Source organism: Gorilla gorilla, chromosome 11 (genome assembly GCF_029281585.2).
Source record: "Gorilla gorilla gorilla isolate KB3781 chromosome 11, NHGRI_mGorGor1-v2.1_pri, whole genome shotgun sequence".
Lineage (NCBI taxonomy): Eukaryota > Metazoa > Chordata > Mammalia > Primates > Hominidae > Gorilla > Gorilla gorilla.
Window position 1 is genome coordinate 91,004,418 of NC_073235.2, and position 18,032 is coordinate 91,022,449.

The window sequence follows — 18,032 nt, forward strand, 5'->3', positions numbered from 1 at the left end:
AGGGGCAGGGCAATTCTCAGGTCCCTGGCAGAATGCATGAGTGAGGGGCAGTAGTAGCCACGCTGAGGCCCCAGCATTGCAGAGGTTGGCGTTGGCCTTGGTAGCCACATCTTGGGCTGGGGAGTGGGGAATGCACATCATTCTCATGGCCCAGTCCTGCTGCACTTGCCTTCAGCCCTGGCAGTGGTAGTCCTTGCCTAGGTTGTACCTCAGCCCCCGCTACAGGAGCCCCTACTCAGCTTGTGACTAAGTTTCAGTGGCAACTTGCACCCAGTCACATCCCATTCTCAGTCTCAGTGGCACTTGTGTTCTACCCGGCAGCTACAGCCAATGCCTTGCTTGTTTCTCAGCCCCACCCGTGGGAGCTTATTCCCAGGTCATGTCCTAGTCCCAGCAGCAACAGCCCAAGTTTCCCTAATGCCTCAGCCTCAGCACTTCTGGGCCCCAGGACAGTGTGCAATCTGCTCAAGGCTAGGATTCAAACTGGCATCTTGCTGTAGCTGCTTGGGTCTCAGAAATGATGTGGGACCTAGTGCAAGCTCCCTCCTGGGAGCAGTTCTATCACATGGTCTACGAACAGCTCCATATTTTAGTTTCAGGAGTTGGGAGCATTGAGGGGCTGTCCCTTGACCAGGGTTGCATGATTCCATGATGCGGATGAGGGCTGCTGGAAGTCTCTCACTCACCCTTTTCCCATGTATGGAAAGTCACTCCTGGCTCCCAGCTGATCTCAACCAAACAGGCTGCCTGTCTTCTTCCTTCCTTGCTTTTGGTGTTTCCTGTCACTTTTCTGTTGAATTCTGGTCTTTGCTCTTGGATTATATATTCAAAATGTGATTAAAGTGCCAAGATGTATTTATGAAATGACATTAATTTATTAAAAAATGAAACAGAAAATCTAACAGTTTTATTTGGCAAAAAGGCGAATCTACAATTATAGTTGTACATTTTAATAGTTTTCTCAGCAATTGACAGAACAAGTAGAAAAAAGTCAATAAAAGTACCAAAAAAAACCCCCAAAACCCAATATCATCCACCACTTTAATAGACGTGAGTAGAATGCTATCCCAAGCAACAGAGTATACTTTCCTTTTGAATGCACATGGAATGTTTACAGAGGTATACTATATGCTGGGCCATAATGGGAGGCTCAGTAAGTTTCAAAACTGAAAATATCACAGCATATATTGTCTAACTACAAATATATGGAACTAAATATTTGGCCCACATATTTAGAGTTAAATATTTTGTACAAATATTTAGAATTAAAACACCCTTTATATAACTATAGCTAAAAGAAAAGTTACAGGGGAATTAAATTATTCTTTAACTGAAGAACAGTAAAATACAATGTATCAAAATTTGTAAAGCTGCTGAGAGGCAAATTCATAGCTTTCAATCTTTATATAAGAAAAGATAGAAAAGTTAAAATTAATCATTTTAGTCCTGACATAAAGTTAAATGAAAACAAGAAAAACAAATCAAAATTAAAGTGGAAGGTTAAGAAACACTACAGTAGAATCAATGACATTGAAATTGGACAAACAATAAAGAAAATTAACAAGGCCAAATATTGGTGCTTCATTAAGAATGAAATTAGCAATCTCTTAAAAACTTCATCAAGGACAAAAGTGACAGAAAACACAAATTGCCAATACTAGAAATAGTGAATGTAGCTGCAGATCCTATATTCTTTAAAAGGATACAAAGATAAATATTATATAACTATTATACCAGTAAATTTGGTAAATAATATAAATTGATAAATATCTTGAAACTCAATTTACCAAATTGACAGAAAAGAAGTAGAAAATCTGAATCTATAAAATTCCATACAAATATTTAATATAAATTAATTTATAAATGTAAACTTATATTTATATTTTTAAAAAAGATTCGGAACTAAATATTTGGCCCACATATTTGGAATTAAATATTTGGCCCAAATATTTGACAAAACTTTTTGACAAGTGAAATACCAAGCTCAGATAGTTTCGCTATTAAAATCTGTAAAACATTTCTTTTTAAAATACCAATTATACATAAACCTTTTCAGAATTAAGAGAATAAAGTTACAGTTCCAAATCATTTTATGAAGACTGTGTTACCCTGATTGAAAACATGACAAAGACCTTACGAAAAATGAAAATTATGTTCCAGTGTTTCTTATGACATAGACTTAACACTCTTTTGCATAATAATTCCAAATCGAGTCCAGCAATATATAAAATAGATAGTACATTATTACCAGATGAGGTTTATCCCAGGAATTCAAGTTTGGTTTAACATAAGAAAAATCAATCAACGTAATACAACATCTTAACAGAATAATAACACAGTAGTTTCAGCAAATACAGAAAAGCCACTAGACAAAATTTAACCCATTGCTGATAAAATTTATAACATACTAGGAATAGAAGAGACATTGTTTTTCTGATAAAAACTTTAAAAGTTCTACAGGTAACGTCATAATTAATGGTGAATTATTGAATGCTTTCCTTCTAAGACTGGGAACAATGCAAGGATGTCCATTCTTACTACCTATTTAACGTGGTATTAGGTGCCTTAGCTAGTGAATAGATGGAGAGGAAGGGCACAAGGATTGGAAAGAAATAGGAAAAAATTGTCTTTTTTCACATATATAATATCAACTTTTTAACATAAAAATTGCTGAGATCTACAACCACTAGATTTATGAAACAAATTTAGCAAAAACAAAGCTTACAAATCAATGTACAAAATTAAATTGTGTCTGTCTACTAGCAAAAAGAAAGAAAGAAAAATGTATTTACCGTAGCATCAGGAAACATGAAATAATGAGAATTTTAAAAATATGCAAGCCCTCTATACTGAAATCTTCAAAGTATTGATGTAAGTAAAAAAGACCTAAAATAATGGGAGAAAGATACCATATTTATGGATTGGAAGGCTCAGTTTAATTGTGGTTAATTGTACCAAATTGATCGATCCATGGATTCAATACAATTCTGATTAAAATCACAATGGGATTGTTAGTAAAAACTGAAAAGTTATTTCTAATAAGGTAATGTAAATTACCTAGAACAAAAACAAATTAATTTTGAGAGAGAAGACCAAAATCTGGGCAAGCATACCTGATATCAGAACTTACCTTAAACTGTTATCAAGTCAGGGTGATACTAATGTAATAATAGTAAATGAACTGTATTGTAGAGTTTAGAAATATCCATACATACATGGTTAATTTTTTTCCCCACAAATGTGACAAAAAATTCAATGGAAAAAAGAAAGTCTTTTTGACAAATGGTGTTGAAATAACTAGCTAAATATATGGAAAAAAATTATGAAAATTATCTCCTACTTATGCTACATAAAACTATTTGAGGTGGATCATAGACATAAAAGTAGAAGCTTTTGTAATCTTATACATAACTTTCATTAAAAAACATAGAATGTCATTATGAACTTTGGATGGATAGTGATTTCCTGGAAATGACCCCAAAAGCACTACACATGAACAAAAAAAGGATACAATGGACTTTATCAAAAATAAAACATTTTCTGTTAATCTATAAACACTATCAGCAAACTGAAAAAGCAAGTGGCTATATTCCCAATACGTGTATCTGAAAAAGGATCTGTATCCAGACTATATAAAAAACTCCTAAAAATCACAAATAAAAAGACAAAACACCTAATAAAAGTGGGCAGTAGACTTCTACAGGAAGTTAGTTTATTAAAGAGAACATAAAAGAGGCAATGAACACACGAAACTGAGCAATATTATTATTCAACAGGGAAATACAAATTTAAAACACATTACTATAGCATCACTCATCCAATATATTGCCTCAAATGAAAAAGACTGTCAATATCTTGTTTCTGAGAATGTGACATAATGAGAACTCTCTTAACTGCTGGTGGAAATGCAAAATTACATTATTACTTTGGAAAACAGTTGCACAGTTTCTTATAATGTTAAACCTCCCATGATTTAACAGTTACATTCTAGGTATTTACCAAGAGACAAGAAAACATATGTCTACAAAAAGATCTTAGAAGAATGTTTGTGGTAGTTTCATGTCTAATAACTAAGAACTGACAAAACCATGAATGTCCATCCGCAGTACAATGGATAAATCACTTGTGGTATATTTGTAACATGAAATGCTAATCAGCAACAAAACCAATGTGTTATTGATAAGTACAACACGTATGAAACTCAGAAACTTTAATTTAGTAGAAGAATACAGACACAAAATAATACATATTAGTCTATTTTTATAGACATCAAGGACAGGCAAAACTGATTTATAATGATAAAAACTGAAGAATCGTCACCCATAATAGATGAGATTTGACTGAAAGTAGGCATAAGAGACATTCCAGTGGGCTAGAAATCTTTATTTTTAATAAGTTGGAGATTATATATCTTATATGATTCATAAATTTATCATGATCTGTGCATTTCATTGTATATAAATTTTACCCCCCACCTCCAAAAGTGTGATGGTTGGAGAGTCAGAAATCTGGATTTAAATTCAGTTTCTCCATTCACTAGCTTTAGGCAAGTTATACAACTTTACAAAATTGCAGTTTCATCATATGTATTGTGGGGTAATAATAATCCTTACTTCAGAGCCATGATGAGAATCAAGTAAGATAATATATGCAGAATATTTACTAGACAGCTAAGTGCCTAGTAAAGATGTTATTATAAAATGAGAACACGGTTTTTTAAAGTTATTAATATAAATAAATAATTAATATGAGGCCAAATGTCATTAATGAATAATTAATAATGTTACCATTTAAATGATTCTTTATAATGTACAAATTGAGTATTTAAAGATAACATAATGTCTCGTTAAAAGGATACATCGACACTTTGGGAGGCCAAGGCGGGTGGATCACCTGTGGTCAGGAATTCAAGACCAGCCTGGCTAACGTGGTGAAACCCAGTCTCTATAAAAATAAAAAAAATTAGCTGGGTGTGGTGGTGTGTGCCTGTAGTCCCAGCTACTCAGGAAGCTGAGACAGGAGAATCTCTTGAACTCGGGAGTGGAGGTTGCAGTGAGCTGAGATTGCGCCACTGCACTCCAGCCTGGGTAGCTGAGTGAGACTCCATCTCAAAAAAAAAAAAAAAAAAAAAAAAAAGGGAAGGGTACATCGAAATCATAATTTAGAAGGGAAGCAACCTGTAATTAAAAATCCAACCATCTGACAAAGGTCTAATATCCAGAATTTACAAGGAACTTAAACTTATTTATAAGAAAAAAACAACCCCATCACAAAGCGGGCAAAGGATATGAAGAGACACTTCTCAAAAGAAGACATTTATGCAGCCAAGAAGCATATGAAAAAAAACTCCACATCACTGATCATCAGAGAAATGCAAATCAAAACCACAATGAGGTACCATCTCACACCAGTCAGAAGGGCGATTATTAAAAAGTCAGGACACAATAGATGCTGGCAAGGCTGTGGAGAAATATAAATGTTTTTACACTGTTGGTGGGAATGTAAATTAGTTCAGTTATTGTGGAAGACAGTGTGGCGATTCCTCAAGGATCTAGAACTAGAACTACCATTTGACCCAGAGATCTCATTACTGGGTATATACCCAAAGGAATACAAATCATTCTACTATAAAGACAAATGCACGCATATGTTTATTGCAGCACTATTTCCAATAGCAAAGACTTGGAACCAACCCAAATGCCCATCAATGATAGATTGGATAAAGAAAAGGTGGTACATATATCCCATATCCCATGGAATACTCTGCAGCCATAAAAAGGAATGAGATAATGTCCTTTGCAGGGACATGGATGAAGCTGGAAGCTATCATCCTTAGCAAACTAACACAGGAACAGAAAACCAAACACCACATGTTCTCACCCAGAAGTGGGAGTTGAACAATGAGAACACATGGACACAGAGAGGGGAACAACACACACCAGGACCCATTAGGGGGTGGGAGGTGAGGGGAGGGAACTTAGAGGATGGGTCAATAGGTGCAGCAAACCACCATGGCACACGTATACTGTATAACTAACCTGCACATTCTGCACATGTGTCCCATTTTGTTTTGGAAGAAATTTTTAAAAAGAAGAAGAAAAAAGTCTTTTTATTGTAAAATAAACAGAAACCTATTACCCAAAGTTTTGAAATGAGAAACAGAAAACAAATTATTCATAATCCCACAATCTATCAAAACCACTTCTTTAATATTACAAATAATCTTAATATCTAACACAACCAATTAGTTTAAGTCAATGAACATGCATACATTGGTATCTGTCATTTTCATTTATTTGGTAGTTTTTATTATAGCTCGTTGTTTACTTTCTTGTCTTTTTTCTTTTCTTTTGTAAAACAGTCTTCCTTTAAAATATTATGTACATATTTTGCATTTTTTAGTTAACTAGGTTAAATACTATATTTTTGTCTAAAACCCTCCTTAAATAATGAACTATAAAAATTCTATTAAATGATATAAGCTGATTAACAAATCATGTTTTCATTTTATGTTGATCACAGTAGATAATAAATTATTAGAATTTGTAGTAGAGTTAAAGCATAGCATTTTCAATATATATTACTACTAGTCTTCTTGTTATCTGGAGGTCTTACTAAATATGACATAATTGTGACAACATTAAATCTTATTAATGCCTTTACCAAAATTCTTTATAATGTTGATTAAGTAAATAAATCTTTAGTCTTTACTATGTGCAAGACATTATGAATTCAGTGGAGATATGAATGGAGAAGAAATGAGCTTGTGGATGTAAGATATATTTGTGGCAGTTTCAAATCAATAGATCTGAGATTGTAAGTTGTTTACAAGCCCAAATTCAGATGACATATATGTTTTGATCACTGGCACTGTGTTTTACCAAAATACAAACTGTTTACCATCGCTTAAAATTGGGAGCTCTCATATAAAATTTCAGACTTCTGGCCTCATCTTTCATACATAAGATCTGACAGTTTCAGATTGGAATTGCTCACTTCCACCAGGCAACAATTAACTGGGACGGAGTAGCAGGTGTTCCATTTAGAGGGCATACCTCAAGTTTTCCAGAGACACCACCTGGCCAGCCTCATTCAAGTTACCTGCTTAGGGTTTAACAAACCCTCCTCACAAAGAAAAGGAAATAAATAGCAAAGCAAGGAGAGAAACTACATTTGGCACTCTGCTTTCATTTCATAGGCACTAAATATTTGAGAAAGGGAGAAAAACAAGTAGGAAAAGACAATACAATAAAAGAGATGAGAAGTTTGACATAAAGAACTCTTGCTTCCAACTTTCCCACTTCAACAGCTATTCAGTAATACCCACCCCCAAGTCCGCTTGTTTTTTCAATGTTGTGCCTGCGTAGGTGTTGAGTTATTATGTTAGCCTACTACCTTGCTCATTTAATACATCTCTACTCCCAACTGTTGCCCTTTTGAAGTACCTCTTGTGAATGTCTTGGAGTAAGTGCTTATATGAATGTTGTTTTCTCGATTCAAAAAAAGTTTGACATATTATTAAAATGCAAATCTTTGTTTGATTTTTACACAGGCTGAAGAGATCACTTTAACAATTGGCCAAGCATTTGACCTGGCATACAGGAAATTTCTAGAATCAGGAGGAAAAGATGTTGAAACAAGAAAACAGATCGCAGGGTTACAAAAAAGAGTGAGTAAACGAAGCTTGTTGTTTTACATTTGTGTGATGTAAGTACAGGGAAACTTGCATATCATCAAACAAATTTAGAAGCCCTGCCATTAAATTTCACCCACACTGACTGATTGGAACTGCTTTCACCATGTTCCCATAATTTTTCATTCCTGATCCCCTGCACAGTTTTTTTTTAACTATTTTATATTGAATTCCCACAAGAACTTAGTGTTCTCATGTGACTTTGCTTCACTTCCTGATGCTTCTCATGGGGATCAGAGCAGCAGAAGCAGCAGATGCTGGGTAAGTGGTTTTCCATGCAGATCAGATTCCTTGGTAATTAAATTATGCCTTTCTCCACTCTTCAAAATCATCATAAGCAAGTTTCACTGTCTTGTGGTTATATTCCAAGATTATGGGTATAGATTGCACAGTCCAACAAGAAAACACAATGTTGAGATATTAGGAACATAAAATTTGCACACACATAAAAATATATTACAAATTTAAGTCTTTCAATGATCTAGAATCCTCCAGCATTTCCCAAGCTTTATCAAACAATTTTCTCCCCACGCACAACAAAGTACATTAAAGTTTTACGTAATATAAATTCCTACTCATAACTGTAGCCAATATTTTCCAAGAAAAAAAAACAGAAAGTTATTCAATAATGATTTTCTTTTTAGATCCAAGACTTAGAAACAGAAAATATGGAACTTAAAAATAAAGTACAAGATTTGGAAAACCAACTGAGAATAACTCAAGTATCAGCACCTCCAGTGAGTATATTGAATATCCTTAGAAACAAGATTTTGTGGTGATAAAACATCTGTGTATCACTAGTTCTGCAATATTTCATATAATACTTGGGGATCAGTAATTTCAAAGTAAACATGGATAGAGATGAAGGCTGCTAAGCAGTTTAATTTAAAACTTAAAATTACCTAGTCAGTTCAAATCAGAGTTGTTTTCTATGTTGCTGTTTTCCTCTGGGTTTTCTAACATAATTCAACCCTCAGGTTAGTCTTAAGTTTTATTACATAATATAATTTTTCTCTTTGTGGCATATTCTTCTTTTGTTTCTATTAATTACTATTTGCTGGGTTAGATTTAATGACCTATGCCAGTCTCCCCTTGAAGTGCTCAACTTCATTGTAGGAATTCAACTGTGAGCAAGACTGAACCTGGTTTCTTATATTACATGGTAAGGGTTCCCGCTGGGAGTGAGGCAATTGTATTTCAAACATTAAAATGAGTGGTATTCTCTGCAGACAAAACTCAAGTCTTTGTAGTTAAAATATTTATGTCTGACTTGTCACAGTTTTGAAATCCTTTTCCCAATACCATGTATGATATCATTATTACGTGATTTTGGCAAAGGGAATTTATTGGAGGGAGGTGGAATTTAAAACAATATTTTTTCTAGGCAAAATATATTCAGGAAAAGATATTTTTCTGTTTGAATCATCTGTACTACTGATATTCTTTATTAAAGTGTATTTATTATTCTTCACACCTGCACAATGTGCACATGTACCCTAAAACTTAAAGTATAATAATAAAAATAAATAAATAAATAAAAAATATTTAATATCTAGGCCAAGCACAGTGGCTTATATCTGTAATCCCAACATTTTGGGAGGCCAAGGCAGGCAGATCATTTGAGCCCAGGGGTTCAAGACCAGTCTGGCAACATGGTGAAACCTTGTCTCTACAAAAAATACAAAAAATTATCCGGGCATATTGGCACACACCTGTAGTCTCAGCCACTGAGGAGGCTGAGGTAAGAGGATGGCATGAGCCCAGAGGTCATGGCGGCAGTGATCCATGATAGCACCACTCCACTGCAGCCTGGGTGACAGAGAAAGACTCTGTTTCAAAAAAAATTAATATCTAACTTATAACATAAACATGAACTGAAAAAAGAAATTTGTTGCAAAATTTTTTATGGAAGCTTATTGTGCTTCAATACGTAGGATAAACTCAATGAAAATGTTCATTTCTTAATATCTAATACTAGAATCATTCACAAGCTCATCACTATGAGAAAGGATGTTTCTATAGAAGTTTCATTTAGGGTTTCAAACTTGGCACACTCTGGAAATGGGTCAAAAAATGATTTTTCCTGTAAACTCACATTTTTCCACCTCCCATTTGAAAGAGTGAGTATTTCCATTGCTTGGCAGATGGTTTGTGCCAGTAGGGCTCCTATGGCCTTGATGAGAGAGGTTGGGACTGAGGTACCAATGTATCTATGCTGGAGCATCCTCTTCAGGTTCTGGTTTTATTTGGATATTCCTTCTTATTTTTTCTTGTCACTGTTTTCTGCTCACCAGAATTATGATTTTTTTCTTGCCTCTCTCGCTGCTAGGGACAGAACATCAGTTCAAACTCATTATTCAACCTTCCATCCCAAGATGGAACACACATCCTCTTGGGTTTTGTTGAAATTCATATTTTAAGCCATGTTGCGAAATATGCTAGGAGAATAAGAATAAATGTACTTCATTTATGTGAAGGGGAAGTAACTTTTTCAAGGAGTTTTGACAACGTAGTTGTTTCTGGAATTCATCACATATGAAGAGTAGCTTTGCTTTCATTTTTGTGTTGACAAAGGAGTAAAATAAGCTCCATCACCTTTTTGGATGCAAATCCAAACCTGGTCATTGTGTAACCTCTTTATCTGAGGAAGAACATTTGAGAGGAGCAAAGAGGTTTCAAACATATTAATAAAACTGCAGCCTACCTTTTTTATCTTCCCAAAGCAGACACTGCTCTGAGAAGAAGGTGGGTCAGGATTATTAATGTGCATTGGTGATCTCATAGGGTTACTGAGTCAGCTTCAGAAATGACAAAGAACAGGAGGAATGACAAGATGACCCTTGCTTCAGTGTCTTTGACCATTTGGCTGAAATAGCCATTTCAAGTGGAAAACATGCAAGTTGGTATATAAATGAAACATAGCCTATTCATAAGTATAATTCATTTATTTAGCAATTCTCATTAGTAGAGCCAGTTATGTATAAAGAGTAAAAATATTGAAATAGCTATGTTTTAAAATGAATTAGCACTCCTGAGGTTACATCATTTAACAATTATTTTGGGCATTGTGTTCATCTCAGCGTGGATTTATCTAAATAAAATGCTTCGAAAACTACAACCAAGAGGTTGAATTTAAAAAGAAATCACTTTCTTTAAATCACAGTCTTACACTGAGTTCATATATATGTAGAAAATTTATTGTATCCTTGATCATTATGGAAATAACAAATTATGACTTTGCAATCTACTTATAGTCTTTTGTCATGTAATGTCGTTGTCTACACTTTTTCTTTAACTTTAAAAATTATTTGTCACATGGCTTTTTAGCTCTTAAAATCTTATCATATGATTTTTTAAATTGTTGATATGCTGGAAGATATACATCTTCATTAAGATAGAATCTGGAGGACATTATACTAAGTGAAATAAGCCATGCACAGAAAGACAAATATCATATGATGTCACTCATATGTGGAATCTAAGAAAGTCAAACTCATAGAAGCAGAGAGTAGACTAGTGGTTGCTGGGGCCTGGGGCAGAGTTGTGGAGAAAGGGTCTAGAAGATGATCAAAGGATGCAACATTTTAATTAGGAGAAATAAATTCAAGAGATCTCTTGTACAACATGGTGATTATAGTTAATAACAAGGTATTATATACTTGAAAATTGCCAAGAGTAGTTTTAATTGTTCTCACAACAAATACGTGAAAATAGAATTTATTTGATTTTTAGAAGAAAGTGAACTGAAGAGCATTTTAAAATTGCTAAAATTTAAATGTAAAATTAAATGCTAAAATGTAAAATGTAAATTAATGAGATATCTAACCAATTCAAATGGTTTAAAAAACATTGTTACAGCATTTGCTAATGTGTTTCCTATTAAAAAACATTTTTGCCTTTCATTTCAAATTTTAGTAATGTAGCTATGAAATAAACTCGTAGAATACTAAGTACAGCTTATTTATTTCATATCTATTCAAATGAGCTCCCAAATTCCTGATATTAAAATAAAACAAAAATAGTTACCTGCAATTATTTTTGAAGATTTATTAATGATTCAGATTATTGAATTTGAAAAACAGACAATGCAAATTGCAAATAATAACATGTGAATTTAAAATATTTAATAGCTTACCATGTGTCTGCAATAAAGCAAATTTCTGTTAAGTTAGAAATGTTTTACATCTGTTCTTTCTTATGAAATTTGAACATCAGTTTTACAGGACACACAGCAGGAACACAAAGTACCTCACAGAGTGCCCCCATGGCTAGCAAAGTAAATGTTTAATGAGTTTATGACCCTGGAAATAAGACTGTGGGTTTTATGTGTTTGTTTTGAGCTCAGAGGGCTGAGGATTACAGTGCTCCAAAATGAATAAGTTCTCATCAGTTTATTCAAAGGATTAGAGGCAGTGATCTATACATTCATTAAAGAAGCATTGAAGTAAATTATGAATCCCGTTATGCATATTGAATTACAACATAGGTGGGTATGGTGTATCCAATTAACTTAGCATCTGATGAGTTTTTAGTGGTGAGAGGAGCCCCTAACACAGAAAACTCTTCACAACTGACCAGCCCAAGACAGGTCTTGATCCCATTGGAAGCCAAATTTTTCAAGTCACAGAAAGGTGACACTTTTGTCAAAAATCTCTAATTGAGGTGTAGTTCTTTATAAATGATTTAATGCTATAATTTGGTTCACAAATATATACTTATAAGCACAATAATGTTCTAAAATATCTGGATATGCTAGTCTAACACAATATAGTTCACACTAAGTAATTGCTAGTCAAATAAAAGACATCTTTAATCTTAGCTTTAGTATAGTCTCTTTGGGGAAAGGGAAAGAAAAAAGTAGGAATGGAATTTTGGGAGTTGTGGAATTAAAAGTAAAGTGAAAATAAAAATAATGTAAATCACTATTATAGATATTATTTTATTATCAGTTTGTGATGAAGTAGAAGATGAAGCCAGATGTGGCAAGCAACAGAAACATTCTTGATAAAATTTGATTAGGCCGGGCATGGTGGCTCACGCCTATAGTCATAGCACTTTGGGAGGCAGAGGTAGGCTGATAGCTTGAGTCCAGCAGTTGGAGACCAGCCTAGGCAACATGGCAAAGCCCCATTTCTACCAAAAATACAAAAATTAGCTGGGCATGGTGGTGCATGCCTGTAGTCTCAGCTACTTGGGAGGTTGAGGTGGAAAGATTGCTTGAGCCGGGGAGGTGGAGGCTATGGTAAGCCTGGGAGGTCAAGGTTGCAATGAGCCGTGATCATGCCACTATATTCCAGCCTGGGTCACAGAGTAAGACCCTGTCTCAAAAACAAACAAACAACAACAACAACAAAACTTGGCTAGATAACTAAAAAATGACAAGCCATCTTCTCTAACAAGAGGTCCAAAGTTAAAGTTGAATTTCCATAATACAAGACAATGATTCAAATCTACCAAATCTTATAATATATTACAGTCTTATTGATGTTGATATCCTTATTCTATGTTAAATCATAAATTTAAAATGTGAGGCCCAATGCAGTAGAATGATCTACATGGACACCTTTGTATTTTAAAGAGTCTCTGTTTAGGTGAGAACATAGGTGCATGTTTCTACTTTCCTCAGAGACACTCTAAGGGAAGGTTGCTATTTCTTAGAAAGTTTGTCAGTCACTTATATGTTATATACATGAACATGAATTGGTCATACTGATGGATTTTGAATTGCAAACTAAATAATTTTAGGTTGAAGCCTTGAATAAAAATATTCAAGACTTCTAAAAAGTTCCCTCAAGGTTTTATGGTGTACATTTTAGTTTTGGTTTTGGTCTTCCTAGTCCCACTGCTTCATCACTGGGATTTTGAAATTGTTCTTAGTAGTAGACCGTATGTTACAATGCATATCACTTTGACTTTCATTTTGTCTCACTTGTCTATTGTATACATTTGATATAGTTGTGATCTGCTATGGAATATTATAAAATGTGTACTGAAGATCTAATATTTCCATACGTCTAGGCTCTTTGGTTTTTTACAGTTTATGTATTTCAGATGTTAAAGGGTTTACATCCATGGGGGAAAGAAAGAGAGGTTGGTAATAAACACATAAATATTTCAATAAATACATGTAAAAATGTAGATCTTATATATGCTATGAATAAAACAAAATATAGCAGAATAGAAGAGAATGATTGAGAATTTTGTTTAGAGAAAGTGACCAGGGAAGCAAGCCCCTTCTAAGGAGGTAGCACTTGAATTGCAATCTGAATGATAAAATGTTAGCAAATGCAACAGGCTGAAAACAATAACAAGAACTTTGCAGCTGCAGTGTAGTGACTGAAAGCCAAAACAATTGGAGAAGACATTGAAGAGAAACTCAGAGTCTAGATTTGATAGGCCTTCATAGGCAATGGCAAAGGATTGGTATTTTTTTTAATGCAATGATATGTCACTTGAAGGTTTTAAACGGGATTTGTGGATCATCTGGCTGCTATATGCAGCATGGACTCTAAAGAGGCCAAAGTGATGTCCCAGAAGGAGACATTTCAGTAGTCTAGGAGAAGGGTAAATTGGACTATAATTCTACCTGTGGAGGTTATGAGCAGAGCTTGATTTTTGACACATTTTGAAAGTAGAGCTTGCAAAATTTACTAATGGATTGGTTGGGGGCAGTACACGCACACACACACAAAAGGATCAGGGATGTCCCTTCAGGTTTTCTCCTTAATATGTGGGAAGTGATGCCATTTTCTGAAATAGACATGACTTAGGAGTAGTGAGTGGTAAAGAATCAATATTTCACTTTTGCCTACGTTATTTCTGCCAACTAGACAGCCAATTGGAGATGCTTATTTGATGGCTGAATATACAAATCTGGAATTCATAGAGAAGGTCTGGTCTCATGATGTGTGCTTGAGTGAAAAAAAAGCTTGTCCTTTTTTATTGTCATTGTTTATTGTTTAGTTAATATGCCCAATATAAATTTGGTCACTGTGAGCTTATGCAATTGAGTTCTAGCTAAAGAAAATAATATGAGACTACTTTTTTGTTCAGTATTAAAATTAAGACATCCCTAACAATAAAAAGTATATCTTTAATATTTGCTTCTGACCCTTTTCACTTAAAACCAATTCACCAATTCTTCATATGCATGATAAATGGAGACCACTCCTATTTCTCACTTGCTCATATAAAAATTGATATGAATATATAACACTTCATGTATATAAAATATTTTCTTACTTGTTTTTAAACAGAATACTTACATATCTTCTAAATACCACACAGTTGGGTCAATCATGAGTTCCTTTTCTATCAAATGAAATAGCCTTCAATAGTACCTATATTACATACCTCTGCATCACACTGAAATTGTGGAAATCTTTTCAATGGTTTTAGAAATTGGATCCTTATTTTATACAGTCACTTAGATACACTGAGAAATTTCCGTTACTTGACTGTGCTGTTTGCTTTTTGCTGTGTTTCAGTGGTTTGGCAATAGATTAGAGGTTGGGTTTTCCACCATTTGGTACTAATTATCTGGGAACAATCTGATTTCCATTTATTACATTCATATGGCAATGCTGCCTGTATTTATATTAGAAAAAGAGTTTATTCTGCCCTCATAGCCTCATAGCCTCATGAATGCCTGCAGAAGATTGTTTCATTATAAGATGTGGGCATAACAAGTTAAATCAAAATGTTCCTCTTGATTCTTGTATCTGGGTACTTTCATTTTACTCTTCTGACTATAGAAGGTTTTAACCAAACCAGACTATTGCCAGGAAGTTAAGTGAGTAAAATTGTAGTCCTAGGGAATACTGGATTCTGTTGCTGAGTAAAACAAATGTCTTCCTTTCAATTAAACCCAGTGTTAGATAAAATTATTTCTTTACATAATCAACTGTGTGGCCACTGATTAGACTTGATAGGACAATTATAACCTAAAATGTATATTTCATTGTGGATAAACAATGTATCTATTTATTTTCCTCTAGTGTTTTTTCTGCTACTATTGAAGTGAGAATGGGCAACAGCAGATTGTGAAAGGTCTTAATTACACAACAAGCTGAATGTGAATCTTTAAACAAAGGCATACATTTTAAACATGAATTGGTTCAAGAATATTTGATGCCCACAAAAAATGATTACCATTCTGCAACTTCACTTTCATAATTCTTAGTTGCACAAGATAATTCTAAAAGCGTAAACCCTGTCTAACGGGAAGAAAAATATGTTCCCATTCCAGTTCTGATCATAAGTACCTGGTCAAGTCATTTAGCCTCTCCTTCTTTCAGTTTTCCACTTTGTGGTACAATTATATCCATTTAACTTGAAAGATTCTTGTGAAAACTGTAAGACAGTAGGTCTTACAACTAAGAGATCAGTATAAACCAACTGCAGACCTAGAAATCTGAAAAAACACAGATCTTCTGCTGTACGTTCTAAATTAGAGAAGTCATTACTTTTAAACTTTATTTAAAAAGTGATATTGAAGATACATTATAACAATGAACTTTAAAAGTATGAATCAGCATGGTAATCTAGAAAGATCTGCTAGAACATTTTATGCTACCATTTTCTTTCTCCATCTTTAATGTTATTTATAATTTTCCGGGTTTTTTAACTAGAAAAAATTGATTTAATATATAAATGTAAGGGAATTTATTTCTTAATTTAATTATAAATAGAATTTTGAACCCTGCCATTTTAGTAATTGTGATAAATTTTATTTTAATCTTGACATTTTTGTTTTATGTTTAAAAAGTCTTTGGATATTTCTATTGCCAGTGCAATTAACAGCAAAACATAAAATTTCAGTATAATGCTAATATTTCTATAGCTATTATGACAGAATTGCTTAATCTTAAAAGCAGTGTTTCTGTTATTATTGTTTAAATGTATTTAATATTTGTGGATAGAATTCAAACACTTTTATATTTCTTTTTCTTGTCACATTTATATAAAACTCAAGGTTGAAATATTCACCATTGCCTAAATGCACCAAGACACTACTTACTGAAAAAAAGAGCTACAAAGGGGAGGGAGAGCATTAGGACAAATACCTAATGCATGCAGGGCTTAAAACCTAGATGACAGGTTGATAGGTGCAGCAAACCACCATGACACATATATACGTAGGTAACAGACCTTCATGTTCTGTTCATGTATCGCAGAACTTAAATAAAAAAAAAAGAAGAAGAAAAAGAGCTACAAAAATGTAGCAACAACAAATCTCAAACATGGACACTCATTATTAATATATCTGAATAACCTAACAACTTCTGTATAATTACCATATAATTTTTGAGCACAGAATTCCCCTAAGTATAGTAATTCAGATTCTGTGCATGTTCCTAAAGACCAAGACACCTGGAACTATGAACATAAAGGAGTTGCTTGAACAGTGGTGCCATGTGCTTCTGTAGGACAATCCAAAAAATTTGGTTCCTAGCCATCTGTCAGAACACTGACAGAAAGACCAAAATAAAGTTCCTCAAACTGATTTTCTTCTCAACAATGTATTTAATTACTTTAACACGTAAACATCCTCAACCAGTTAAAAATAGCAGCCCAAAAAAAGACTGGTTCCAGAACCTTGAAACCTAAGTGCAAAATTGTCACTGTTTGCCATTTAGGTGCTACATCCGCACGTTCATATCCTTATTGAATAGGCCTAACCATTTAGTACAGAATCAAGCACCAAATTTATCCATATATTTAAATGTGCTGGACTTAGATTTCATTTTTATAGGGAATTACATATAACATCTGATTTCTTGACTTGAATTGCTTCTAGGTTAGGAATCAAAAACTCAAACTTTAATATAGCCCAGATTATGACATTCAAGTGTGAAATGGGCATATGGTAGGAGTGATAAATTTGAAAGCACAGGCTACCTTCAAAGACACAGCAGATATTCAATACCACTCAACTATTTTCATGCAAGTATGTGGGCCCACTTTCTAGATTTCCTAACTTCTGGAGAAAAGTTCTGGATTTTAATATGTAATCTATTTTTATATATTAATTCATTTTTAATTTAAAATTTTTTATTGATACATATTAGTTGTACATGTTTGTGGGTAGAGATGATATTTTGATACCTGCACACAGTGTGTAATGATCGAGTCAGGGTAATTGCAATATCCATCACCTCAAACATTTATCTTTTCTTTGTGTTGGGAACAGCTAATGCTATACTTTAAAAGACCCATGTGATCTAAACAAAAACTACCAAATTGCTGATGATCCAAAGAAGACCTGTGAGGAATAGTTCTGGAGTATTAAACTCTAGTACCAAAACAGTTGACATTATTAAATATCCCTGATTTACCA

General features: G+C 33.8%; 1 protein-coding gene across 33 annotated transcripts in view; it reads left to right on the forward strand.

Annotated features, from left to right (window-relative positions):
• GULP1 (GULP PTB domain containing engulfment adaptor 1) overlaps positions 1 to 18,032 on the forward strand; it is a 304,220-nt gene that overhangs the window by 270,396 nt on the left and 15,792 nt on the right. For all 33 annotated transcript variants that reach the window (XM_004032940.5, XM_055380365.2, XM_055380374.2 and 30 more), the window contains 2 exons: positions 7,553 to 7,669; positions 8,338 to 8,430. In XM_004032940.5, the coding sequence (XP_004032988.1) occupies positions 7,553 to 7,669; positions 8,338 to 8,430 (210 nt within the window). The remainder of the gene's footprint in view (positions 1 to 7,552; positions 7,670 to 8,337; positions 8,431 to 18,032) is intronic.